Source organism: Rutilus rutilus (assembly GCF_951802725.1).
Source record: "Rutilus rutilus genome assembly, chromosome: 10".
NCBI classification, from domain to species: Eukaryota; Metazoa; Chordata; class Actinopteri; order Cypriniformes; family Leuciscidae; genus Rutilus; species Rutilus rutilus.
In genome coordinates this window covers 33,768,619-33,796,430 of record NC_140215.1, presented here as the reverse complement: position 1 = coordinate 33,796,430, position 27,812 = coordinate 33,768,619, and the positions used below count along the sequence as shown (strand labels likewise).

Sequence of the window (27,812 nt, the reverse complement as noted above, 5' to 3'; positions counted from 1 at the left end):
GAAGAACAGTGGAAGATTTCAAAGATAGATGCTTGTATTTTGGGGTTAAAACAAACCTTATTTAAGTGTTTGGATGATGATCCGGGTGAACTCAGATTCTCTTTGTCAGGCATTCCTATGAAAAAAAAAAAAAGTGACAAATACAATTCATTAAATAAAGATCAAGTCTTTAAAATCTAATATGAGCATCAATCATTTAGTCAAGGCAAGATTAAAATGCAGCAGATTCAGCAGAAGCGATGGTTAAAGCTGCCGTCGGCAACATTTTTTTGATCATATTCAGTGAAATCGACACTATAATCCGACAGAACAACATAAATAAGGTGGTTTTAGAAAAAAACCCGAGCTTCTAACTCCACCTGGAGCGTGTTATTTGTTTTGCAAAAATCCATCGGGTCCAATCAGCGCAGGGGGGTGTGAGATCTGACTGTCAATCACAGGTCGTGCACACCCCACAGATCCCACTCCCCCCTCGCGCACGTTACAATCACATGCACACGACTGAAGTTCGCGCAGTAACGAAGAGTGATGGCGGAAAAGCTTCCAATTCCTCGGTTAACCTCAAGAGCTAGGAGGTCAAAGCTTGCAACATTTCTTCTCGACAGGTAATTGTGCTTTATCAACCATTTACTTTATGAGTACTCCATGGTGTTGATCGATGCTGATGAGACGGGCGCGTTCACAGAAAATCTGGTGCACACGCACTGACCCTCACGAACTCGATGGGAGGGTATTAGTTGATAGTGGGGGAGGGGCATGAGAGTTGTAAACATTAAAAGTCTTTAAGTCCACTCAATCTTCCAGGGTTGTCGACGGCAGCTTTAAGCAAGAAGATTAAATATAGCATGTTAAGCCATCATGGGGATGCAGGATGTGTGTAATCTTCAGTAATGGGCCCTGAGGGGCCGCGGGGAGCAGGGGTGGGTCATTACCCACACCACAAAAGCTTTCTCCTCCAGGAACAATAACTCTCTTGAAGTATCCAGTCCTGGAAGACTCTTATCTATGATAAAACAGCACACCCCTCTTCATGTAAATGGAGAGCAATGATTCTTACTGAATTCTGCACAGCAACATAGAAATATCTGTAACAATTTACAATAAGGTCCTATAAGCGTTAAAAAACACAGCTGTTCATTGTTAGTTCATGTTAGCTCAGGTCATTAAATACTATTAACAGATACAACTTTTCATTTGAATAAAATATTAAATAAATTTTGAATTTAACATGAACTGAGATTCCCACACAGAAACACATTATCTCATGTGTTTAACATCAAGATTGGGTCGCGGTGATAGACCTGAAGGATGCATACTTTTATATTTGTATCCTTCCTCAGCACAGGCCGTTTCTACGGTTTGCTTTTGGGGGACAAGCATACAAATACAAGGTCCTGCCTTTCGGGTTGTCCCTGTCTCCTTGTGTCTTTACAAAGGTCGCTGAGGCTGCCCTTGCACCGTTAAGAAAAGTGGGCATTCACATACTCAACTACCTCGACGAGTTGCTGTGTGCGCACAGGGACTTGGTCCTCGAGCACCCATTGGGACTTTGGGTCAACTGGGAAAAGAGCAAGCTCTCCCCAGTGCAGACCATCTCTTTTCTCGGTGTGGAGTAGGACTCCTAGAACAAGTGTCAAGGCATGTTGTTGTTACAACAGACGCTTCCAAGACAGGCTGGGGCGCTGTATGCAACGGGCACACAGCCTCGGGACCCTGGACTCTGCCCCAACTGCACTGGCACATCAAAGCACATCAAGCACAGGCAGACCTGTTTGCCTACCATGAATCCTCCCACTGTCCACTGTGGTATTCCCTGACCGAGGTCCCCTTGGCACGGACGCACTGGCTCATAGCTGGCCCCTGCGGCCTGCATAAGTATGCGTTTACCCTAGTGAGCCTCATTGCATAGACACTGTGCAAAGTCAGAGAAGAAGAACAATTCCTAATGGTTTTGCCATACTGGCCCAACCAAACTTGGTACTCTGCTCACGCTGATTGGTGTCGGCCTCTTCCTGGCAAAACCCAGAACCCAGACCTCTGGAACCTCCATGTCTGGTCCCTGGATGGGACGAGAAGGAATTCAGAGGCCTATCACCAGTGATGATAGATACTATCACATTCAGGCAAGAGCCCCCTCTTCTAGGCAGCTGTATGCCTTGAAGTGGCACCTCTTCACTAAATGGTTCTTCCTGATGTTAAGACCCATGAAAATGTGGTGTCTGGTCTATGCTTTCCTTCCTCCAACAGGGCCTGGAGAGGTGCCTGTCCGCCTCCACCCTAACAGTGTACATTTCTCCGATAGCAGCAAACCACGACACTGTGAGTGGCAGGTCTTTGTGGAAGCATGACCTGATAAATATGTTCCTGAGAAATGCATGCAGGTTGAATCGCCTTGTCCCCACATAGGATCTTTCTTTGGACCTACAGGCCTTACAGAAAGATCCATGCTGATTGAGCTCACCTCTGTCAAGAGGGTGAGGGACCTACAAGCCTTCTCTGTAAGTGAATCGTACCTAGAATTCTGGCCGGCACACTCTCACATGGTCCTGAGACCCCGGCCTGAATGTGTGCCCAAACTTCCCACTACTCCCTTCAGGGACCAAGTGGAGAACTTGCAAGCAATCCCTCCTGATGAGGGAGACCCAGCCCTGACTCTGTTGTGTCCAGTGCACACTTTGCAGATATACCTGGACCGCACACAGAGCTTCAGAAGATCTGAGCAGCTCTTTGTCTGCTTCGGAGGTCAGCAGAATGGAAAGGCTGTCTCCAAACAGATGGATTGTGGACGCCATTCTCTGGGCTTATCAGACCCAAGGTGTACCGTGCACATTGGGAGTGAGAGCTCACTCCACAAGGGGTATCACAGCCACGTCGGCTTTGGTGAATGGTGCTTCACTAGCAGACATACTGTATGTAGAGCTGCGGGCTGGGCTATACTCAACACCTTAGCGAGATTCTAGAATCTCAGTATGGAACCAGTTTCATCTTGAGTCTTGGGTAACAACATGCAAAACTTGGACAAGTGGTTGGGTGTAGTGCTTGCATAGGCGCCCTCCCCCTCTCTGAGGTGGTAACGTGCGCCTTGTCGTCCAAAAGAGTTCCCCAGGTTTGGTGAACCCAGGACATCTTTTCTACCTCCTAGCACTCGTCAGTAGTAAGTTCGGTACTCACTACCAGGCCCATTACTCATGGTATGCCCCTTTCAGGTGATCCCTTGTAGTCTGGCTTGTACTCCGTATGTAGTGTTGCTGTGCCCGGTAGTCTCCCCCTTATCAGGCGGAGTCCTCCACAGGGACTCTTCCCTATGGAGTACTCTCCATCTGGTTAGGATGTATTTTCCACATACTAACCTCCCCCTTTAGGTAGGATGTGGTCTCCGTAGGGTTCCTTCCTCAATGAGAAGGAAAACGCTTCCCAACGTTAACAGCCAGGTTTACTCAGCCATAAAAAAAAAACAACAACAACAACAACAACTTTCTTTTGAAAAATCAGAAGAGGCCCTATGGCTGGAGTGGAAGAGGTGAGGGGGTCCTTCTGATATGGGGAGACCGGAAGTCAGACAAAAAGAGTCGTTTTGCAATTTTAAAACACGCTATTTTATTTAAAAAACTATAAATTATAGATATAAAGAACCTTATATAGTATAGACCTCTATAATATAGAGAACATTAGCTTCAGCAAAAACCCTCGTGAATTGATTGCAACGTGCCAAGTTTGATTATACTGAAGCACAACTGAGAATAAGAGTTACAGCATCTATACAGCATCTAGCACAATAAGAAATAAGAAATTAATACTTTTATTCTGCAAAGGATGAATTATATTGATGAAAAGGGGCAGTAAAGACTTTTACAGTGTTACAAAATATTTCTATTTCAAATGAATGCTTAACGTTGTATTCAGCAAAAAAAATCCTAAAAAAATTAACATGTATCATGATTCCCGCAAAAATATGAAGCAGCACAACTGTTTTCAACATTGATGATATTAAGAAATGTTTCTTGAGCAGCAAATCAGCATATTAGAATGATTTCTGAAGGATCATGTGACACTGAAGATGGGAGTAATGGCTGGTTCCATCGCAGAAATAAATTACATTTTAACTTTTATTCTAATAATATTTCAATATTACTGTTTTTACTGTATTTGGTTCAAATAAATGTACAGCCATGGTCAATCATCCCAACCCTAAACTTTTGATCAGTGTATGTTTTGATATTTTCCTCAAAAAAAGCTATTGTATGGCTTCAGAGGACATGTAACAAGCACACAAGTTGTACTACTTAAATTATACTTTCAAGGAATTTTTTGCTTGACAGACCCTGTTTACAATATGCTTTAGTTTTATGAGAAAATAGCAGTTTAGAGATTCTGAAAAACTGTGTTCCACAGAAGAATGACAGTCATGCATGTGTGGAACAACATCAGTGAGTACATTTTGACAGAATTATCATGGTTAACAGGCCCTTTAAGAACGAAGACAAGTGTTTGTACTTACTGTCAGCATTTGGGACACTATCCATCACACCATAGGGAGGGACCAGTAGACCAGCCATACACTGACGATAATTCTGAAAGATACAAACAGTGCAGTCACAAGACAGCAAATACAAAGACCTTGAGTAAATGAGTAATAAGTTACTAAAATAATGTCTTCATCAGTTATTCCAAAGAAAAACATGTTTGTTTTTTCAATCTTTCATCATAACTTTCCTTTTCGTTGAGCATCACCAATGCCTTTTATTTTCAATCCTTCCCTACAAATCACCTGCTATATAGATACTGTTTTTCATGATCCAGTCAACTCCTGGATAAAATCAAATCCTTTTCAAAATGTGGATTGGGGGGGATGTATCCTATTTCACTTGGAAATACATCAGATAGCAGAGGTGAATGAATTTCTTGTTACCTTAAAGCATATTGGGTAAAATAGTTTGTCATTCTGTATATGAATAATATATGCACATACACACATACACACATGCTCAGTGCTATGCAAATCAGAGATAGCATATAATACACACATGAAAAAAACAACATAAACCTCATCCCCCAGCTGAGTCTCTTTTTTCTTTTTAGTACCCAAACATCCAATGAAGTTTCTTGCCATAGTCGCCTAAAATCTAGTTTTTCTTTAGAGTTGCAGCCCAGAACGATGGACTCATCTAAGAACACATAAGGAAAGCAGTTTCAGAAGAGTTAGGAGGCAGTACCGTCGGTAATCTCTTAAATCAGCTCTGACTGCAGATCAGAAGGGATTATGCTGGATTAAATCAATATTTTTGAATCAAAGACCAGACAGCACACACAGGTCACACACATATGCACATTTCTGACACAGAGCTCATGACATACACACACTTGCAGCATTTCAAATCCTATTGCAGGTACCACCTCTTATACCTGGAGTCTCATTTTTTATACCTCTATCAAATATGTCTTCATATAATAGACCAAATCTTAACTTCACAGTGTTAAAGATAGCCCTTGTGAGAAAGAAGTACTTATGGATACATGTCAAGTCAAGTCAAGTCATCTTCATTTATATAGCGCTTTTAACAATGTAGATTGTCTCAAAGCAGCTTCACAGAGATAAATGTATAATATAACGTAAGATTGTTTTGGCTTTATAGCGGTTCTTTAATAAAGTTATTTTCCAGCTAAAGTTAGTTTTGATTGATTCGCTTCCGTCGCAACGATCATTTGTTTTTAAATTAGGGCCGCCAAGACGACACCATTCTCTCTACACAGACTTTAAACGCGAACCTGTGAGAAACGCTGATGGCGTTCAGATGCACATTAAGAACGAGTTCTATAGTTATGTGCGTTTGAATATATGTGTGCAGGTTTGGAATTCCCTACAAACCAAACCTAAACAAATTACTGGTGTTTCCTTATAGTTTTGATTCAGAATTTTATTTTATTTTATCAATTCGGGGTAGATACGCAAATTGAGTTTTCCCGACGACGCGTTATCTGTAGAGTGGGAAAGGGATCCTCCATAGGGAGAGACTAGTTGGCCCTTCAGCACTGCATTGACATCGGGTCCAGGCGAAGGTCCTTCATCAGATCTGGAAACGGCCTGGATCCGGCAGGCTGCGGGAAAACCTTGGGATAAACAAAGACACTAAAATTAGCGTAGATGCCATTCTTCTCATGATGTAACAAGTACATCAGGATTTATGGGAAGTGTTCCCGGTTCCAGCTGACCTAATCTATGCAGCCTAATATTGAATTATAGAAGTCTATAATGTATTATGTGAACGCTATGTCAAAGAGATGTGTCTTTAATCTAGATTTGAACTGACAGAGTGTGTCTGCTTCCCGGACAATGGTAGGAAGGCTGTTCCAAAGTTTTGGTGCTAAATAGGAAAAGGATCTACCGCCAGCAGTTGATTTAGATATTCTAGGTATTATCAACTGGCCGGAATTTTGAGATCGCAATAGACGTGAAGGAGTATAATGCGTTAAGAGCTCGCTCAAGTACCGCGGAGCTAAACCATTTAGTGCTTTGTAAGTAATCAGCAATATTTTAAAATTGATGCGATGTTTAATAGGGAGCCAGTGCAGTTTTGACAGAACCGGGCTAATATGGTCATACTTCCTGGTTCTGGTAAGAACTCGAGCTGCTGCGTTTTGGACCAGCTGTAGTTTGTTTATTAAGCGTGCAGGGCAACCACCCAGTAGAGCATTACAATAATCTAGCCTTGAGGTCATGAACGCATGGACTAATTGTTCCGCATTTGTCAATGAGAGCATATGACGTAATTTAGATATATTTTTAAGATGGAAAAATGCGGTTTTACAGATACTAGACACGTGACTTTCAAATGAAAGATTGGTATCAAAGAGCACACCCAGGTTCCTAACCGACGACGAAGACTTAACAGAGCAGCCATCAAGTGTTAGACAGTATTCTAGGTTATTACGTGAGGAAGTTTTTTGTCCAATAATTAGAATCTCTGTTTTTTCAGAATTTAGAAGTAGGAAATTACGAGTCATCCAGTTTTTTATATCAGCTATGCATTCTGTTAATTTAGTGAATTGGTAAGTTTCGTTAGGTTTTGAAGAAATATAGAGCTGAGTATCGTCGGCATAACAGTGGAAGCTAATTCCATGTTTCCTAATAATATCTCCTAATGGCAGCATGTACAGAGTGAACAGCAGCGGTCCTAGTACTGAGCCCTGTGGTACGCCATACTGAACTTGTGATTGATAAGACATCTCTTCATTTACTGCTACAAACTGATAACGGTCAGATAAGTATGATTTAAACCATGCTAGTGCAATTCCACTAATGCCAACATAGTTTTCTAGTCTATTTAAAAGAATGTCGTGGTCAATGGTGTCAAACGCAGCACTAAGATCGAGTAACACTAATAGAGAGACACAACCACGATCGGATGATAAGAGCAAATCATTTGTTACTCTAACGAGAGCAGTCTCAGTACTATGGTATGGTCTAAATCCGGACTGAAAATCCTCGCAGATATCATTTCTTTCTAGAAAGGAACATAGTTGTGAAGATACTGCCTTTTCTAGTATCTTTGACAGAAAGGGTAGATTCGAGATCGGCCTGTAATTGACTAATTCTGAAGGATCAAGTTGCATTTTTTTAACAAGCGGTTTAATCATAGCCAGCTTAAAGTTTTTTGGTACGTATCCTAGAGACAAAGAGGAATTAATGATATTAAGAAGAGGATCTATGACCTCTGGAAGCATCTCTTTCAGTAGCTTAGTCGGTATAGGGTCTAACATACATGTTGTAGATTTAGATGATTTAACGAGTTTAGTAAATTCTTCCTCTCCTATAGCAATGAATGAATCAAATTTTTCCTCAGGGAGACTACAATGCACTGCCTGATGCGATACTGTAGTAGACGGTTGCATAGTTATAATTTTATCCCTGATATTATCAATCTTATAAGTGAAGAAGTTCATAAAGTCATTACTGCTGTGCTGCTTGGAACCTTCTGTGTTTGAAGCTTTCTTTTTCGTTAGTTTAGCCACTGTTTCAAATAAATACCTAGGATTATGTTTATTTTCTTCTAATAGGTTTGAAAAATAAGCAGATCTAGCAGCTTTTAAAGCCTCTCTGTAAGCAATCGAGCTCTCTTTCCATGAAATGCGAAATACCTCTAATTTTGTTTTCTTCCAGTTGCGCTCCATTTTTCTGGCTGCTCTCTTAAGGGCCCGAGTGTGCTCGTTGTACCACGGCGTTGGATTATTTTCTTTAATCTTCTTTAAGCGCAAAGGAGCAACTGTGTCTAAAGTGCTGGAAAAGAGAGAGTTAAAAGTTTCTGTTGCAATATCAAGTTTTTCTAAGCTATCCGGGATGCTAAAATGATGAAACTGATCAGGAAGATTATTAATAAAGCAATCTTTAGTAGCAGAAGTGATGGGTCTAACATATTTGTAACACGGAGTCGGCTTTGCAGCCTTGGCTAAATGTAATTTACACGAGACTAGATAATGATCTGAGATGTCATCGCTCTGCTGCAGAATTTCAACGGCATCAACATCTATTCCATGTGATATTATTAGATCTAGAGTATGATTACGACGATGAGTAGGTCCTGACACGTGTTGTCTAACTCCAATTGAGTTTACAATGTCTTTAAATGCCAATCCCAATGCATCTTTTTCATTATCGATGTGTATATTAAAATCACCAACAATTAGTACTTTATCTGCAGCCAATACTAACTCTGATAGAAAGTCCGCAAATTCTTTGATAAAGTCTGTATGGTGCCCTGGTGGCCTGTATACAGTAGCCAGCACAAATCTCAAACGTGATTTATCATTTTTACTATATATTTTTACATTAAGCACTAACACTTCAAAAGAATTATATTCGAAACTTGATTTCTTAGTGGTTTTGAAAATATTACTATAAATTACAGCAACACCACCCCCTTTGCGTTTCAGACGGGGTTCATGTTTATAACAGTAATCTTGCGGGGTGGACTCATTTAAAGTAATGTAATCGTTTGGTTTTAGCCAGGTTTCTGTCAAACACAGCACATCTAGGTTATTATCTGAAATCATATCATTAACAATGAGTGCTTTTGAAGTAAGCGATCGAATATTCAGCAACCCAAGCTTTATCATTTGCTCATCTGTATTATAGCTGTTTTTTATTTGTTGAACATCAATTAAATTTTTTAACCTTAGATAGGTTTAAACATTTTTTGGATTTCCAAAATCGGGGAACAGACACAGTCTCTATATGATGATAGCTAGGTGAAAGAGGCTCTATGTGATGGGATTTATCTGACCTGGGTGACGCGAGGCCGCTAGCAGACGGTTGGTTTAGCCAGTCTGTCTGCTTCCTGACCTGGTGCCCAATTTGTCATGTTTGAGCTCTAAGACTATGAGCCATATTACTAGATAGAAGAGCAGCACCATCCCAGGAGGGATGAATACCATCTCTTTTCAACAGGTCAGGTTTGCCCCAAAAACTTTTCCAATTGTCTATGAATTCTATATTATTACACGGACACCACTCAGACAGCCAGCGATTCAGTGAACACAATCTACTAACTATCTCATCACTCCTGCGAACAGGAAGGGGGCCAGAGCAAATTACAGTGCCTGACATCGTACTTGCAAGTTCACACACCTCTTTAATATTAATTTTGGTGATCTCCGACTGGCGGAGTCGAACATCATTAGTGCCGACATGAATAATGATCTTAGAGAATTTACGATTAGCATTAGCCAGCACTTTTAAATTTGCTTTGATGTCAGGCGCTCTGGCTCCCGGCAAACATGTGACTATGTTCGCTGGTGTCTCTATTTTCACGTTCCGTGTGATCGAATCACCAATTACTAGGGCACAATCAACAGAATTCTCAGTGGGTGTTTCACTGAGCGGGGCAAATCGATTTGTTGTGGTAATCGGAACGGAAGAGTGGTTTTTTGATCCGCGACTAGAGCGATCCCTCACTGTCACCCATTTGCCCGGCTGCTCAGGCACTACTTCAGCTGGAACCGAATCATGTAAAGAGTTCACTATGCTAGGCGCATCCAAAATAGTATCTAAAGCTCTAGCACTCTTACTATCCTCAATTAAAGTTTGGATGCGTGTCTCTAATTCTGAAATCTTCTCTGTCAGCCTAACTGTCTCCTTACATTTATCACATATAAATCCTACATTGCCAACAGAGAAGTCTATGCTAAACATGTGACATGAAGTGCAGGTGACAATAACAGGACAAGACATTACTCACCGTGTTTGTTGACTGATTATTACTTACCTGAGCTTTTATGAACTCAAAGGCGCGAGCGCGCGAGAGAAAAAATAAATAAATAAAACAGCTGAGCGCACGGGTGGCGCGTTAACAGGCTAGCAGTAGCGAATTAGCGTGTTGTGTTAGTAGTAACGGATGCTAGCGATGTCAATCTGAGATGTTGGGTAAGCTGTATTTAGTATAAACAACTACAAATTGTAGTAAATGATGGTTCAAAACAAAGAAATACGAGGCTAAGACGGAGCTTACAGCACCGAGGCAAACACACTCACAGCAGGCAGCGAGGCAGACAGGAGCAATCGATCAGCGATCCAAACAAGGTCACAGGCAAGATCTGTGGTGTGGGACAGGCGCGGATTTATCAGGCGCGGATTTATGGGTGGGCCCACCCAGATTCAAAGAATATACTTAAAAGAATATACTTAAGTGTGAACTGAATAATATAATATTACAGGTAAATGATCATAGGGTTGAAATAGTTTTGATTAAGTTAATTTCATTAGTTTGAGAGAATCTCAATTTTGTCATTTGTCTGGTGTTCTGCACTAACAACAATTAACAAATTATTAAGACATATTGCAGTGTTCATTATTATTATTTTCCTTTTCTTGAAGCAAAATATTACCAACAAAATATGTTGCAGAAAAAAGGATGATAATCAGAGAGGCAAAACAGTCAAAGTTATTAGACAGTTCAGTTAGTATCTACAGCTGACAGCAAATTCAAGATGGACAGACAGATAGTGCCATTGGGAAAGGCACTTAACCTTGGATTTCTCTGGAGGAGAGCATTAGTTTACTTTATGTTGCTTTGGACAAAAACATCTGCTAATTATAGACACATGAGAGAGATTAGTGCCCATTTAATGTTTGGCGAGAGCAATAAGTCCAGCGAGGTCAGGTAATGTGTTTAAGACCCCACCACATGCAGAGGTTTTGTACATCCCCAAAGACCATATTCAATATGTCGATTCATTCAATTAATACTGTATCTGTTTTGATCTATCAAACCCAATACAGAACGGAAGACCTTAACTTGATACATCACTGTCTCTATAGGATTTAGAATTGAGAAAATGCAATTCAATAAATGTCATAAATATCATCATATAGAAGGAATGTGACAGAACAAGTAGATTTTATCACTCTCAAAGCGATGAAAGAAAGAATGTTTTAGTAACAAGAGATGCCAATAAATGAATCTCAGTGACTAATGACACAGAGGCGGCCTGAGTCATTAACCAGGACACCTGGGACAGTTAATGTGGCCTTTCTGGGGCAGAGATGTGAGTGTCCCGCTCTCTGGGGAGTGGAAGTCTCTCTAAAAGAGGACAAGTCATTATCTCTGACTGATACATCTCATAAATCACACAAACCTAACCTAATATGTCATTATGTCTATCGATAAATCCCACAACAATGAACACAACAGTCAGAGAGTGAGTCTGCATGTGGTGGGCTTCAAAATGTGTTTGGACACTTAGGGATAGTTCACTCAAAAATCATGAACCACTTTTTTGATTATTTTTTGAAGATTGAAAGCTTCAGTCCCCATTCATTGTTCTTGAATGGAATTTTTTTTTTTCCTTTTGTTGCATAAAAGAAAATCATATGAGTTTGAACTGACATGAGGGTAAATTAATGATTTCAGATAGTCATTTGTTATCTAATGCAACAACATCAAAAGTGTCAAAGTGTGTCTTCAGAGTCTAAGGGCGTTCTTAGATCGTTTGCTTTGTTCCAAAACAGGGATTAAAATGCTGCAATTTCTTCTCGGTTCAGTTCGCTTTCACAAGGCAACATTTCTTAATAGACCAAAATCTGTTAATACAAGTCGCATGTGAGTAAACTGTCCTCTCATTGGTTAGAGTGCACCTGTTTATCTTCTGGGATTCTGCTCATTGCAGTCATCATCAGGAATGGATAACAACAACAGCTCCCCTGGCTTTATTATGGCTTTCTTTTTTTTCATTTGCCCTTTATTTAACCAGATACAACTTTCTGAGATTAAAAATCTCTTTTACAGAAGTGACCTGGCCAAGATGAGCAGCACAACATTATCAACAAAATAAAATAAAAAATAAATAAAAGAAGAAAGAAAATCACCATGACATTAAAACATATCATCAAAACAATTAAAAACATTTATAAATAGTTTTTTCCTTTAACAGCTCACTAAGCAAAGATTTAAAAATATTTATTGACACCAGGGTCTCCAATTTCAGGTCATTTTGTAAAAAGTTCCAATCACTGGGTGCGGCATACCGAAAAAAGCTCGTTTTCCAAATTCAGTTCGGGCGATTGGAACTGAGAGAGTATACAAATCCTGGGAGCACAAAGAATAAACTCCAACAGGTTTGTCTTGGGTAAAAGAGCAAAGAAATGGAGAAAATAGACCCAAAATTGATTTATAAATAAACAGGTACCAATGTTTACATCTGCGTATTGATCCCCATAATCAATGACAGGCATAAAAGTGGCCGAAACTAGTCTTCTTTTTGCCTCAAATGAAAAACATGACTTATTTCTATAATAAAATCCCAGCTTTATTTTTAATTTAGTCCTTAATTGATTAACATGGGATTTAAAAGATAAGGAATCATCAAATATATAACCGAGCTATTTATATTCTGTCACAACCTCTATTATAGTACCCTAAGTATTTAAGTGATAGCTGATTTGACACTTGTTTCTTTGATCGTGAAAATAACATTACTTTAGTTTTGGTCTCGTGCAAAGTCAGGTTTAGGTCACAAAGCCTTTGTTGCACAACATCAAAAGCACACTGTAGAAAAGACACAGCTTGGTGTAGTTTGGGTGCACTACAATAAATCACGGTGTCATCAGCATAAAAATTTAAATTGACATTACTAATATTGAGATCAAGATTATTCATATAAATGATAAAAAGTAACGGCCCTAGAACGGACCCCTGAGGAACACCCCTCATAATCTTTAAAGGTGCGGATGAATGACCTTCCATCCGCACACACTGTGTCGTGTCCAATAAATAGCATGATTGATAAAGACCTATGCCCGGTTGCATAAAGCACCTTAAGTGTAATTTTCCCTTAAGTTCTCCCTTATGTTTCCCTTAAACCTAAGGGTGTTGCAGAAAAAAACCCTTAAGTGTTACTTAAGGGTTTCTTTAAGTGAAACGTCATAAACACTTAGAATTTCCCTTAAACGCTGTTTTTTCACTTAAGTAATCCCTTAAAAAGCGTCAAGTGTTGCATAAAACCCCTTAATGGTCATTTCCCTAAGTATAACTTACGGTTTGGAAATCGTAACCTTAAGAGTAACGCGGACAAAAATAAGACGACATGGCTGAATTTATGGAACCAGCTGAAGATCATTATGTGGCAAGAATATTTTTTAGGGATAGGGAGAACCCTTTGGACCATCTTAGCGATAAAAAATAGTTGCAGGAATACCGATTTGATCGACACGCAATATTAGCGGGAGATGTTTTCCACGTGCATAAATCGTCTGTCAGCAGAGAGGTTGCGGGGGCTTTCCCGTCATTTAAACGCAACGGTCAAATTTTTTTTCTTTTACCATATTCGTCAAGAAGAATGCATTTCTCCTCCTCTGTCCAATTAGGCTTTCTTTTTTTGTTTTCTTTATCCAGGATCGCTGTCGTGAAACACTTAAATGTTTCCCTTACCTAAGAGAACCGTTTAAGAGATTATATGCAACACCCTTAAGTTATTCTCTTAGGTAAGGGGAAATCGCCCCTTAAGTATCATACTTAAGGGAAAAACTTAAGGTGCTTTATGCAACCGGGCACTAGGGTTAGGCCTTCAATAAGGCCTCCCCAGTACAATGGGTCTTTTTGGGCAGGGTAAGGGCCGTCTTTCGCTCTGCAAAGAGACCGTTTTTTGTTTGCCAGACCCCGCCGTGCAGAGCTAGCATATGGACTTACACAGCCAGCAGTATTTATGGTCAGGCACTGGCCTTAGCAGGCCACGTCTCTTAGATCCGGGCCAAGTGGACCACTGTCAGCTTCACAGTCCCTCGGGTTGGATGCCTTACCTAAAGGCAAGTGTCCAGAGGCACTGTCAACAGACAGGAAGTTGGCCAGACTGAAGTGTCCCATGTAAGTGATGCCAGGACAGGCCTTCCTGGTGGCATTTCGGGTGTGTTATGTTCCCCTGAACAGTGATTGGCTGGGGCTCCTTCGGGGTCCCTAGCCACATTCCCTAGAAGGGATCTCTTCTAATTTGAAGCTGTGGTCCTAGGCCCTTGAGACGGCCCAGGTAGGCCTTTCATTAAACTAAGTTTATGGAGGTTTTCCTGTGAAGCGTATAGCTTGGGCTATGACCATAGGGAATGCTGTCACTGACAGACCAGTGTGACCTGAGGGTGAGTGGTTCTGGTATTTCATTTGAATTTGCTGGTTCTGACAGTTGTCACTGCCAATGGGCATGCACTCCCCTTAGCATGGTAGTGTTGGTATATCGTTCCCCAAAGCGTCAATCGACGCAGTGCGATTTCCCTTTCGAAAGGGAACGTCTAGGTTACAACTGTAACCTCTGTTCCCTGAGAACAGGGAACGAGACACTGCGTCTTTCGCCATACCTCGTGCCTGCCTACCTAACAGTCCCTTCAGACGATAAGGTGATTGTCATGTTTGCAATCTGTCCTTATATACTTCCGGATCGCACGTTAATGAAGTCATGGGCTGTCACCGGACAATAGGATTGCCATGATTTGATAGTGATTTCAGACACCTGTCACGCCTGAGGAGTTCCCCAAAGCGACAATCGACGCAGTGTCTCGTTCCCTGTTCTCAGGGAACAGAGGTTACAGTCGTAACCTAGACGTTAGTCTCAGTATAGTTTTCAGTATACTGAAATCAACGGTGTCGAAAGCCTTTGACAAATCAATAAAAAGTGAAAAACAATAATGGCCTCTATCAAGCGCCTCAATGTTATCATTTAGAACCCTGGTAGCAGCTGTAGTTGTGCTGTGCTTTTTCCTAAAGCCTGACTGATTATGTGATAAGATGTCATGTTCATTCAAATATGAAATCAACTGCTCACTAATAAGAGATTCAAAAACCTTATATTAGACAGAATGCAAAGTTTAGAAATCGGCCTATCGTTATTCATATCAGAAGGATCTCCTCCTTTTAACAATGGAAAAACAAATGCAGACTTCCATATCTTCATTCAAACTCAGTGAAAGATTATAGATACAGTGAGGAAAATAAGTATTTGAACACCCTGCTATTTTACAAGTTCTCCCACTTAGAAATCATGGAGGGGTCTGAAATTGTCATCGTAGGTGCATGTCCACTGTGAGAGACATAATCTAAAAAAAAAAAATCCAGAAATCACAATGTATGATTTTTTAACTATTTATTTGTATGATACAGCTGCAAATAAGTATTTGAACACCTGAGAAAATCAATGTTAATATTTGGTACAGTAGCCTTTGTTTGCAATTACAGAGGTCAAACGTTTCCTGTAGTTTTTCACCAGGTTTGCACACACTGCAGGAGGGATTTTGGCCCACTCCTCCACACAGATCTTTTCTAGATCAGTCAGGTTTCTGGGCTGTCGCTGAGAAACACGGAGTTTGAGCTCCCTCCAAAGATTCTCTATTGGGTTTAGGTCTGGAGACTGGCTAGGCCACGCCAGAACCTTGATATGCTTCTTACAGAGCCACTCCTTGGTTATCCTGGCTGTGTGCTTCGCGTCATTGTCATGTTGGAAGACCCAGCCTCGACCCATCTTCAATGCTCTAACTGAGGGAAGGAGGTTGTTCCCCAAAATCTCGCAATACATGGCCCCGGTCATCCTCTCCTTAATACAGTGCAGTCGCCCTGTCCCATGTGCAAAAAACCCCCCCCAAAGCATGATGTTACCACCCCCATGCTTCACAGTAGGGATGGTGTTCTTGGGATGGTAGTCATCATTCTTCTTCCTCCAAACACGTTTAGTGGAATTATGACCAAAAAGTTCTATTTTGGTCTCATCTGACCACATGACTTTCTCCCATGACTCCTCTGGATCATCCAAATGGTCATTGGCAAACTTAAGACGGGCCTTGACATGTGCTGGTTTAAGCAGGGGAACCTTCCGTGCCATGCATGATTTCAAACCATGACGTCTTAGTGTATTACCAACAGTAACCTTGGAAACGGTGGTCCCAGCTCTTTTCAGGTCATTGACCAGCTCCTCCCGTGTAGTTCTGGGCTGATTTCTCACCTTTCTTAGGATCATTGAGACCCCACGAGATGAGATCTTGCATGGAGCCCCAGTCCGAGGGAGATTGACAGTCATGTTTAGCTTCTTCCATTTTCTAATGATTGCTCCAACAGTGGACCTTTTTTCACCAAGCTGCTTGGCAATTTCCCCGTAGCCCTTTCCAGCCTTGTGGAGGTGTACAATTTTGTCTCTAGTGTCTTTGGACAGCTCTTTGGTCTTGGCCATGTTAGTAGTTGGATTCTTACTGATTGTATGGGGTGGACAGGTGTCTTTATGCAGCTAACGACCTCAAACAGGTGCATCTAATTTAGAATAATAAATGGAGTGGAGGTGGACATTTTAAAGGCAGACTAACAGGTCTTTGAGGGTCAGAATTCTAGCTGATAGACAGGTGTTCAAATACTTATTTGCAGCTGTATCATACAAATAAATAGTTAAAACTTTTTTTTTTTTGATTATGTCTCTCACAGTAGACATGCACCTACGATGACAATTTCAGACCCCTCCATGATTTCCAAGTGGGAGAACTTGCAAAATAGCAGGGTGTTCAAATACTTATTTTCCTCACTGTATATGTCAAAGGGGTCTATGTGATCTGCAGCTAATTTTAAGAAAAATTGTTCTAATTGGTCAGGACCAGCTGACTTATTTACATCCAGTAATTTAAGTTTTTTTTTTTTATCTGGCAAATTAAGAGTGGTTTCAAACTGAAATTAAGATCCAGTAAATGTCTTCCGCTATTATCCATATCAATATTCGTATCTATAATTTTAGGTGCCTTGAGTGTCGACCCTTTCTTTGTAGCTGTCGTTACATTACTTTATCATTTAATCAAGGCTTCGCCAAGACAACATTCTTACCACATACATATTTTGAATAATAGCAATTAGTTGGAATTTTAAAATGAAAAGGTGCGCTTTAGTTTTGAATGGTGATAACGTGCTCATCCACAGAATTAATTTTGAGAACCATTAGCAAAACAAATACGGCTGCTTTTCAAGCAGCGTATGCAATTACCCATCATACATTGTGAAACAGCCCTAAAATTGTTCCCAGTTCATGCGGTGCGAAAACGACAAAAAGTGGGTGCTTCTGCCATTAGTTCTAGGAACTATGAAAAGGTTCCTCCAGTGCGAAAGCCCTTAGACACAGGCCTATATAAAGGACTTCTCGCCATTAATTCATAGACAAACCTTTCTATGGATGAACATGCATATCCTCAGGACATTGTGGGTATTATTACTGTTTTGTATATTTACTTTTGTATTGTGTACTGTTTTATGCATGCTCCATGATTGAACACCTAGTTAACGTAACCTCTACTATATCATGCTTGATATAAACAAAAATCCTCATTTAGCACCTTACACATTGGTACAGACATCATCTCCTTATGCACTGAATGCTTGTTATATTAATCAAAGTATAAAGGGACACAACACTGCCAACCCACTGATGCAATCATGCAAATGAGTTCACTTTTAAACAAAGGAACTTTTCCTGCTTGAAAATGACCCCTTTCTCATTGGTCAAGCCAAACTCAAGAGGTGTAGCCTCCACAGAGGTTAAATGGCACTATCTCTTCCTTCTTCTGATTGCTGTTCATGTGAAAAGACTGGAGACATCGGGTCTAACCGCGACACCGCGGGACCCAGTGTGCGGCCGGAGGGGCCTCAAGTTACAACCAGCCCGTTTGTAACCTTGCCGACCGTAAACGAATCAGAGTAACACCGCTGAAGTTCGTCATTCTTCAACCCGAAATAACCGGTTGCAACTTCACCACCATCGAACTAATGAAGCATCAAGACTTTCTTCTGAGACTTTATATCCAGACGCTCATTCAATGGCTAAGGCATTGCAAGTATATCATACATTTAACTAATTAAACAGAGGTTTAGTATAAGCTCGTATAACCCCTTGTTACCAAGGTACTGATGGTTCTGTTGAGGTGGTTAACTGACTCGTTACCATAGCTTCATTCCCCTGTTTCGGTTTCATTCATTCACTTTCACTCTCCATTTACCCATGTATGTGTGTTTGTGTGTATGTGTATGTTTAGACTAGTTATAGTTGGGAGATCCTTGTTATCTTGTCACGCTAACGACGGATGCATCCCTCATGGATTGGGGGGGGGGTGATCATTAGTGGTTGCTCGGCTTGAGGTCTGTGGCGAGACCATCATCTCTCATAGCACATAAACAGCCTGGAGAGGCAAAGGCCATCATGTGCTTGTTCGGTCCAACAACACATTGCTGGTCTCTTAAATAAACCATTAGGGGGTCTGCAGTCACGCTCCTTATTCAAGCTGGCTCACCAGATCCTCCTGTGGGCCCAAGGGAAACTGCTCTCTCTGAGGGCAGTATATATCCCGGGGTATTTAAACTTTGGTCAAGCAGAAGTAGATCTGTTTGCAACTCTAGAGACTACACACTGTCCACTTTGGTTCTTCCTCACTCATCCAGCTCCTCTTGGACTGGACACTATGGCCGAGGCGTCCCTGATCGCTCTGCTCCTGGGAGTTCTGGAGAGAGTTTGCCGGGACGAGGTCCATCTCTTATTAGTAGCCCCATTCTGGCCAGCCCGAGAATGGTTTTCGGACCTAGTATCTCTCCCGACGGCTCTCCGCTAAAGATTCTGCCCAGGAGGGGCCTTCTCTCTCCAGTGAGTGGGTCGATCCTTCACCCCTGCCCAGAGTTGTGGAAACTGTGGGCTTGGCCTTTGAAGTTCAAGTCTCAAGGAAACAAGTAAACTTTATGCCTTGCAGTGGAGATTATTCACTTCTTGGTGTGGGAATCACCAGTTGGACCCAGTTAACTTCCCAGTGGGTGCAGTGCTGGAATTCCTGCAGGAACGATTTTCTGCAGGGTAATCCCCCACCACACTGAAAGTGTATGTGGCGGCCCTGGCAGCTTACCAAGTCCCTTTACATGGTGTGTCTTTGGGGAGACACCCCTTAGTAACCCATTTCCTATGTGGCACTTTGAGGCTTAGACCTGCAGTCTGCACGAGGGTGCCGGCCTGGAATTTGGCCGTTGTTTTGGAGGGGCCTTTCCTTGGCTCCCTTTGAGCATATTGAGGAGGTTCCTGAGAAGTTTCTCACTCTGAAGACTGTCTTTCTCCTCACTACCTCTGCTCTCAAAAGAATTGAAGATATTCAAGCACTCTCGGTATATCCCTCATGCCTGGAATTTGCGTCCGGTATGGTAAAGACCTTTCTTCACCCTAGATCAGGTTATGTTCCTAAGGTTCCTACTAATACTGTAAGACCTATAGTACTGCAGGCTTTCTGTCCTCCTCCCTTCCAGATGTCAGACCAAGAGAAACTAAATCTGCTCTGCCCAGTTAGGGCCTTAGATACTTATGTCCACAGAGCTGCCCTGTGGAGGAAATCTGAACAGCTGTTTGTTTGCTTTGGGTCACCCAGAAAGGGTGAGTCGGCCAGTCAGCCTTCACCTTTGGCTCTACAGGCTCACTCGACTAGTATGGCTGCATCCAAAGCATTACTGTCAGGAGTTTCCCTCCAAGATGCTTGTGATGCGGCAGTCTGGTCCTCGCCGTAAACATTCATGAGGTTCTATGACCTCGACCTCGGCTCCACTCCAACGGTGCAGGTGCTTTCTTCTGAATGTGCACATTGATTTCACAGACGGACACTTGCTCTTATGGTGACGTAGTGTTCCCACAGCATCGTCTCAACGCAGCTTGAGTCTCGGTTACATATGTAACCTTAGTTCCCTGAAGAGGGAACGAGACGCTGCATCTCCTTCCATTCTCCTGACATGCCTGTGATCGACTTGCTTCAACCTATCAGAAGCTGACATTGTTTGGTTCAGGTGTGCTTTATAGTTTCCTGGTCGATGACGTCACCAGCCTATGACGTTCCATCAAGCCATTGGACTGATTATATACGTGCTTCATGACGCAATCACGCAGAGGCGTTTCCACAGCGTTTTGACGCAGCGTCTCGTTCCCTCTTCGTAAATGTACGCAAATTTCCTGTGAAAACCATCCTGTCCGGTCTAAAAAATAAACCCTTATAATATTATCATAGTTAATCAGGGTAAGACAAAAGCATGTTTTGGTAGAAGGATTGATGATGTATTAACTCATTTAAAGGAGAACTCTGCAACTCTAGCGAACTCTAGTCACTTCTTCGCTGATTTTCCCTTTTGTTGTCGCATGTTTTCCCCACGAGCTCCCCCTACAGCTGTGGGGGGGCGTATATTTCACAACACAGTCGTAAAAAACTCACTTGCGGCGGCCTCTTCCCCCTCTCTACCGCTGCTCATGTGCGTTTGTTTTGATCGGAGCAAGCCAACTGTATCGTGTGGAGCTATGTCTACCGAGGTGGGTAATCTGGTAATACATCATACATGCGTGGGTGTTTATGTCGAATTGCCGTAAAGCAATTTGTGTTTCGCGCTCGTTCTCCTTCTAGTTCTCGCTTCTCACGAGACTTCCAATTTCTATCTTGCCGGGACGGTAGTCCCCAAGTTGCAAGGTTGGTTTTCCGCCTGGGAACGCTGGGGGGAGCGGGGAAAGTCACCAATATCACCAGAACAGGTTGTTTAACCATCCAAATGATTTCTAGACAGTTTTATTAAGTTAAAAAAGTTACCAAGTTCTCCTTTAAACTTCATTAATTTTTTATAAAAAAAAAAGTTACATAGTCGTAGTGTACCTTTAGTTGCAAATAATGTGCAGTTTTGTGTCCAAAACGATTACATTCAGTGTAATTTTAATCGTTTAAAGTATACTATTTCTGTACTTAGTACTTTTTGAAATTACTCTAGTCATCCATGTTCCAATTTTTTCTGCATCTCTGGAGAGGAACGGCTCACGTTATACAGCTAATGCGTCCGACAGTCCAGTGCAGAGCGCTAATTGAAAATGACTCTGCTCTGCCTCTCAGTCATGTTTCTATTGTATTTGTAATGATTTATCTTTGTATGGTAATCAGTCTAACTGCACAAAGCGCTTCTTCATATGAGGAACTTCTGCAACAGTTATATTTAATGATGATAAAGACAGCTTGTGTGTAAAAGCTCATTATTTCACAGATCATAAAAAAGGTCTCTTGAATAATTGTGTGAACTCAGTAGTGTTAACAGAGTCTCTGTCAACGGTGGGCAGACCTACAAAAAATTTAGAATATATAAAGAATATATACAGAATTTTCCATACTGTACTTTAAACCATGTATAACAGACCCGAGAGTACTATACACTTACCGGTAGCTGAAAGCACACTCAAATTAGACTAAATACATTATAAGCACAAAAGGAGGGAGAGATATGTAGAATTGTGACTGACTATATAACTTTGCTTTGCTTCCTGCAGATACAGATTGCATGTGGGTTTGGAGAAGTATACAAGCACCAGGTACAGTGTCAAAGGTTACAATTCCAGCAAGAACAGACTCTTCATAAAAACAAACAACAGTCTTTTTGGTCACGCTCCAACATAAGGTGCAACTGTCGAGTCCAGACTCTGATCCTTTACCACTGTGTCCTGTACAGTAAAGGAGAAAAATCCCCAAAAATGTACTTTATAAAGACTTTGTCTTTTAGCACTGATGAGCTGAGCATGGGTTGCTTTATCACTTTAGCCATTTCCATGGAGATTGCACAAAACTGGGGGAGAATCAGCTTGAAGTAGTCTGGATTTCTTTCTTTTACCGTATCAATTCCAGCAGAATTCAAATCAATCATTGAATCATTCGAATCAAACTCTTCCAGTCTCAGCTACAACTACAGTGTTTGAGGGCGGGGCAAAGTAGACATTGCCAATCAAAACCATAGGCTGGCATTATGCAAATTTGTTACATTATTATGTAGGTATGAAACAGGAAGTGATTGACTTGCTTATGACTCGTTTCAGCAGTTCAGAATCTATTACTTCTTTTACTTTTACAATTACTTTAACTGTTGAGCACTTTGATCTTTACATTCAGACTTTTACATTCACACACAGCTGTATTACACACTGCACGAAACTAAGGTATATCGAAAAAGCATAATAGGGGCACTTTAATTATAATAACTCGGTAAATATGCACCATATATAGCATATACAGTATGTTATACAATAAACACTGATGACCTTAATTATGTACAAACAGCAACAGAACATGACAGATTACCCAGCATCCCCTGGGGCTTGAATGGGGTGCTGTGATTGGAGGAGACTTGACAGCCCAGAGGTGCTTAGTGGAGGCTGATATATAATTACACAGTCAGATGCACACACAAAACCACTGATTTATACAGTGTTTCTGCAGCATAAAAAAAAAAAAAAAATCATTTGAATTAGATCACTGGCTGTGCAGTGCTGTCAATTTAAACTAGCAGCCTGACAGTAATGAGTTCAATTTAAATTGAGTTTTCAATAGCGGGAAGAGCCAGACCCTCAAAACACACACACACACACACACATACGTTTACTTATCTAAATGGGGACATTCCTTACACGTAATGGTTTTTATACTGTATTTGCGTATATTCTGTCCACTTACACTCACCCTACCCCTAAACCTACCCATCACACAAAACTTTCCGCATATTTACAATTTTTTTTTTTTTTTACTTTAATAACTTTATTTTTATACCAGATTTACAAATGAGGACATCCCTAAAGGGCGGTTTTTGAAGATTTTGGTCACTTCTGGGTACAAATTTGTACCCAAAATATAGTTCAGTAGGTACACACACACACACACACACACACACTCACAAAGCTGGAAGGAGACAATGAAATACTATGTGTGAAATACAGCATATCACTTACCCATGTCCACTCACTCAAAACATATAACTATGAGATACAACAAATACAATCACGCTAGACAAGCATACTTGCGTGCACACACACACACACACACACACACACGTGTGCAGTGCAGAGTGATACTGAATGTGGCAGGCTTTGTTTCTTTAAGTTGCAGGCATTCAACCTGAGCACAGTAATGAGTAATGAAGCGTTCGTGCTCAGGGTGTGTGAATATCTCAAGCAAACTCTTACATAACCCACAACTACACTCACACAAGCCACTGAGTATCCAATCTCTGAACAGACAGAAACAACACAGATATTAAACTCGCCAGATTAGTGAAAACAGATCAAGAGTAGACCAGAGTGATCTAGCTTTAAAAAACTCTATATTTTCCATGATATTCAATATATGACGAAGAAGTATATTTTGATAGTTTTATAAATGTATTTGTTTGTTTTTATGATTGGTTTTTAATGGAAATGCCATTGATACAAATTCTAAACATGTTTAACTGCTAAAAGTGTATATGAACATACACAGGTTTAGGGTCAGTAAAATATTTTTTCAAGAAATGAATACTTTTATTCACCAAGGATGCATTAAATTGATAAAAATTGACTTTAAAAACTCTAAAAAAAAATTATTATAAATGTTACAAAAGATTTCTATTTCACATAAAAGCTGTTCTTTTGAACTTTCTATCCATTAAAGAACCTTGAAAAAAATGTATCACGGTTTCCACAAAAATATGAAACTATTTTCAACATTGATAATAATCAAAAATGTTTTTCCTCCTATTAGAATGATGTCTGGAGGGTCATGTGACACTGAAGACTGGAGTAATGCTTTTAAATTGTAATAATATTGCACAATATTACTGTTTTTACTGATCAAATAAATGCAGTCTGAATAAACGCAGGTGAACATAAGACACTTCTTTCAAAAACATTACAAAATCTTACATTACCTCAAAGCTAACAGAAATGAATGCCTAAAAGCTACAAAATTCACATTTTGATTCAATAGGATCTTAAAACAATTCTTTATTTGCAGTGAGAAACCCTTGAGATAAATAAAGAGATGATATTTATGATTTGTCTTTCTTTTGGAAAGGGGTATTTTGTGCCATAGGTCTTCTACACTGATTCAGTTTTTTAAGGGTTTTGCTTGTCTCATAGATCTGAGATTTCTCCGCTCACATATAAATCATCAGGCGAGTTTTGTGAGTGTGATGAAAGCTCATATTCAATAATCTCCTCATTAGCGCTGCCGCATGTGTTCACTGTAAACTCGAGTCGATTGCATCTGTATTAATGCAGAAACCCAATATATCAACAGGAAATTAAAGAGCTCTTCACTGAAACGAGCCATTGTGTCTGCACAAATGCTGTACAAAAAAAGTTTATGAAAAACCAAAGACCATCTGTTAGATATATGCCACCCTGACAATAATATTCAGAACTAATAAGAGTGTATCATCGCCATGACAACAGCAGCCCGCTTCATGCACTGGGATAATTAGAGTTTGACTTTGGAGTTTTTTTGACTGTAAGGATGAAGGACTGTTTCCAGCATCAGCGGGGCACCAGTCTGACCATTAGAAGACATTCTGCTTACTGGAAAACAACAATATAGAGTATTCAGTAGCCCACCTCTCTTTGATATGTTTCTCTAAACAACAAAACCTAAAATTAATCATTTCAACCAACAAATAATGAAAATATCTATTGTATTTTCTGGATGAACCCAGTTACTGATCATTAGGGTCATTATTCAGGTTATAAATCTGCAGGGCAGAACATAAAAGCAAAGTCTTAATTAGGAAGAAGGTACAAAAGCCAAATCATCCAGAACAAGCAAAGTTCAGAAGCTGAGAACGTATGAAAGATGCTGCGATCAACCATCAGAAAGATGCCATTACTAAAAAAGATCCATGTCTGGGGCTAAAAAGCACAATAATGACGCAACTGAGATGTTGTGTGAGATGAGAGCAAGATTGAGTGACCCATACAGTGTGTGTGTGGACCAACTCTAACACGGCCAGTGTCAAATATGGAGGAGATATGGCTGATGCTGGATATATGGAAACATTTATTAAGAACTGGCTCAGAAACCAATAGGTAAATAGAAAATTCAAACAGCAATATCCAGCATTATTACAAAACTTGAATTATTATCCAAACCTGAATGAAAATAGGCTAAAATTCACAGTGTACCAAACTTATTTACAACAAAAGTCAGAAAGCTGTCAAAAAAATGTGACTTAACGAAATATATTATATATATATATATATATATATATATATATATATATATATATATAAAGATAAATGAATGCTTACTTTTGTGTCAATACAGAAATTGACTTGCAGAATTAGACTTACCCTGATAAATTTTCACTGGAGTTTTGCTGCAATAGATTTAGATGATTTCCCAGTGATTTGTTTGAATGGTATTGTGAATGAGACAGTAGAGTACTCTCACTGTGTTATTTAACGTGTAAAAATGTGGACATTGAATGCTATTCACACATAATACATATTTGGTAACACTTTAGTCTAATTTAGGGTCTAATTCTCACTATTAACTAGTTGCTTATTAACATGCATATTACTAGGACATTGGCTGTTTATTAGTACTTATAAAGCACATATTAATGCCTTATTCTGCATGATCATATTCTATTTCCCTTAATCCTGGCCAATACCTAAACTTAACAACTACCTACCTTACTATTAATAAGCAGTAATTAGGTGTTTAATATCGTAGACACTTATGTGTGACCTAATTTTTAAAAAAATATAAAAAAATATATTAGAATATAATTATTAAAATGATTTTGTGTTCAGGCTGCTGATTTGCTAGCTCTGTACACGACAAGACTTAAACGTTAAATTAATTAATGCAGATTTTTTATATGCAAAATAAACATTTTATTACTGCGTTTTATAATACCGCACTGTATTGCGGTGTATGCCGTCATATCTGAACATGAATATGGTTTGTAATTGGTAGGATTTCTTCAGTAATGGAGAAACTGCCTATTCCACTATCAGCACACAGTCCTTTACCAAACATTTAGATGATTTAAACCTAAAAGTACATGAATCCACGGCATAAAGAAGAGTAGAACTGTCAGTCTGCCATATTACTTGATATATTTCATAAATATAGATATTTTTTTAATTTAGCAATTAACTAGAAACATTACATTATACACTAAGAAAGTGCAGTAAAAATAGAGCCAATATGAATATATGTGTTTGTATGAAGGAATTTTCCACAAAGATTTTTCACAAGTGTTTTACATATATTTTGAATTACGCACTGCATTCTGTGGTGTTTTAGGGTTAAAGTAAATGTCCATCAACTTAATATCACCAGTGCCTAGTGTGATTTTCCACTGATTTCATTCCTGCAGTGTTTACAGCAATATGAGAGAACAGTGTTAAATAGTCTCTCTTTCATGCTTGACATACAAATGCATCTCATAACTGCGCTTCACTGCACCTTTTCCCCCGCTTAAAACACATTCATTACATAATTCACATCCAGACACTCTCAGCATAACCTATTCTCCTCAACTCATCGAAAGCAAACACAGGACCTCCTCAAAGCAAACCTCAATATCACACGCATGCATGCGGTCCTAAACCTGAGAGTGCAGAAAGTTACATCCTAAGGTCAAAAAGCACACACAAACACAGAAAAGCAGACACTGGCACTTACCTACAGCAGTGACCGACCCATGAGTGAGACTGAAGCAGTCAGTGCTACTCTCTCTCTCTCTCTGGTCACTTCAGCTATTAGTGTGTAATACAGAGAGCTCTATGACAGCTCAAGCATGCTTTATGTGTGTGTGTGTGGCGTGCAGCAGCCAGGAAGAGTGCTGATGTAGTGAGCGTGCGTGTGTGTGTGTGTGTGTGTGTGTGTAGGGCTGAACGGGCAGCTGACCCCCCCTCCCTTTGAGAGCGGAGTGGTTGCTAGGCGATTGGAGTACTCCTCCAATCATCATGGTCTGATGACTACCGACTGCATACACACACACACACACACACACACACACACACACACACACACACATATATGCATATAAAAACAAGCACACTCACAACCTGACATCACAGTTTTGTTCAAAAAGAAATAATTCAAAGTAATAATTTCATGTTTAAGATGAACCTCTGCACACAAAGAAAGTTAAACACTCAAAAACAAGCACTTTCACAGCCGAACACGCTTAAAATTGTGTTTGCTTCTTCAAGCATGTTAAAGGTAACAGGGCTTCGCTCAATAATTCAGTATTTTCATACACAGATGAACACAGGCATGAAGTGAGAGCACTCCATCTGTACTGATGTCTTGTATGATGAGATATATATTTTTTTTAATCAAATCTCTTTAAACGACCTGAACATCATCTAAATCTAGAGGATCAAACCCTATTCAAACAAGCCTTTATAGAGGGGAGACTGGGGCAAGTTGGCACACTTAACTCCAGTGAATATTTCCCAGAAAATGAAATTGACTGACTACTCAAATTTTTTATAGAATATTTCAGTTTTTATTATAAATG

The 27,812-nt window shown here is 40.2% G+C and overlaps 1 protein-coding gene across 4 annotated transcripts in view; it reads right to left on the bottom strand.

Annotated features, from left to right (window-relative positions):
* The window catches only part of rapgef4a (Rap guanine nucleotide exchange factor 4a), an 86,018-nt gene that overhangs the window by 26,265 nt on the left and 31,941 nt on the right, over positions 1–27,812 (bottom strand). For 2 of the 4 annotated variants that reach the window (XM_084421780.1, XM_084421781.1), the window contains 2 exons: positions 4,499–4,571; positions 57–115 (listed from right to left, as the gene is read on the bottom strand). In XM_084421780.1, the coding sequence (XP_084277906.1) occupies positions 57–115; positions 4,499–4,571 (132 nt within the window). Of the gene's footprint in view, positions 1–56; positions 116–4,498; positions 4,572–26,968; positions 27,157–27,812 lie in introns of those variants that run through there. The other 2 variants (XM_084421782.1, XM_084421783.1) reach the window with 2 other exon arrangements.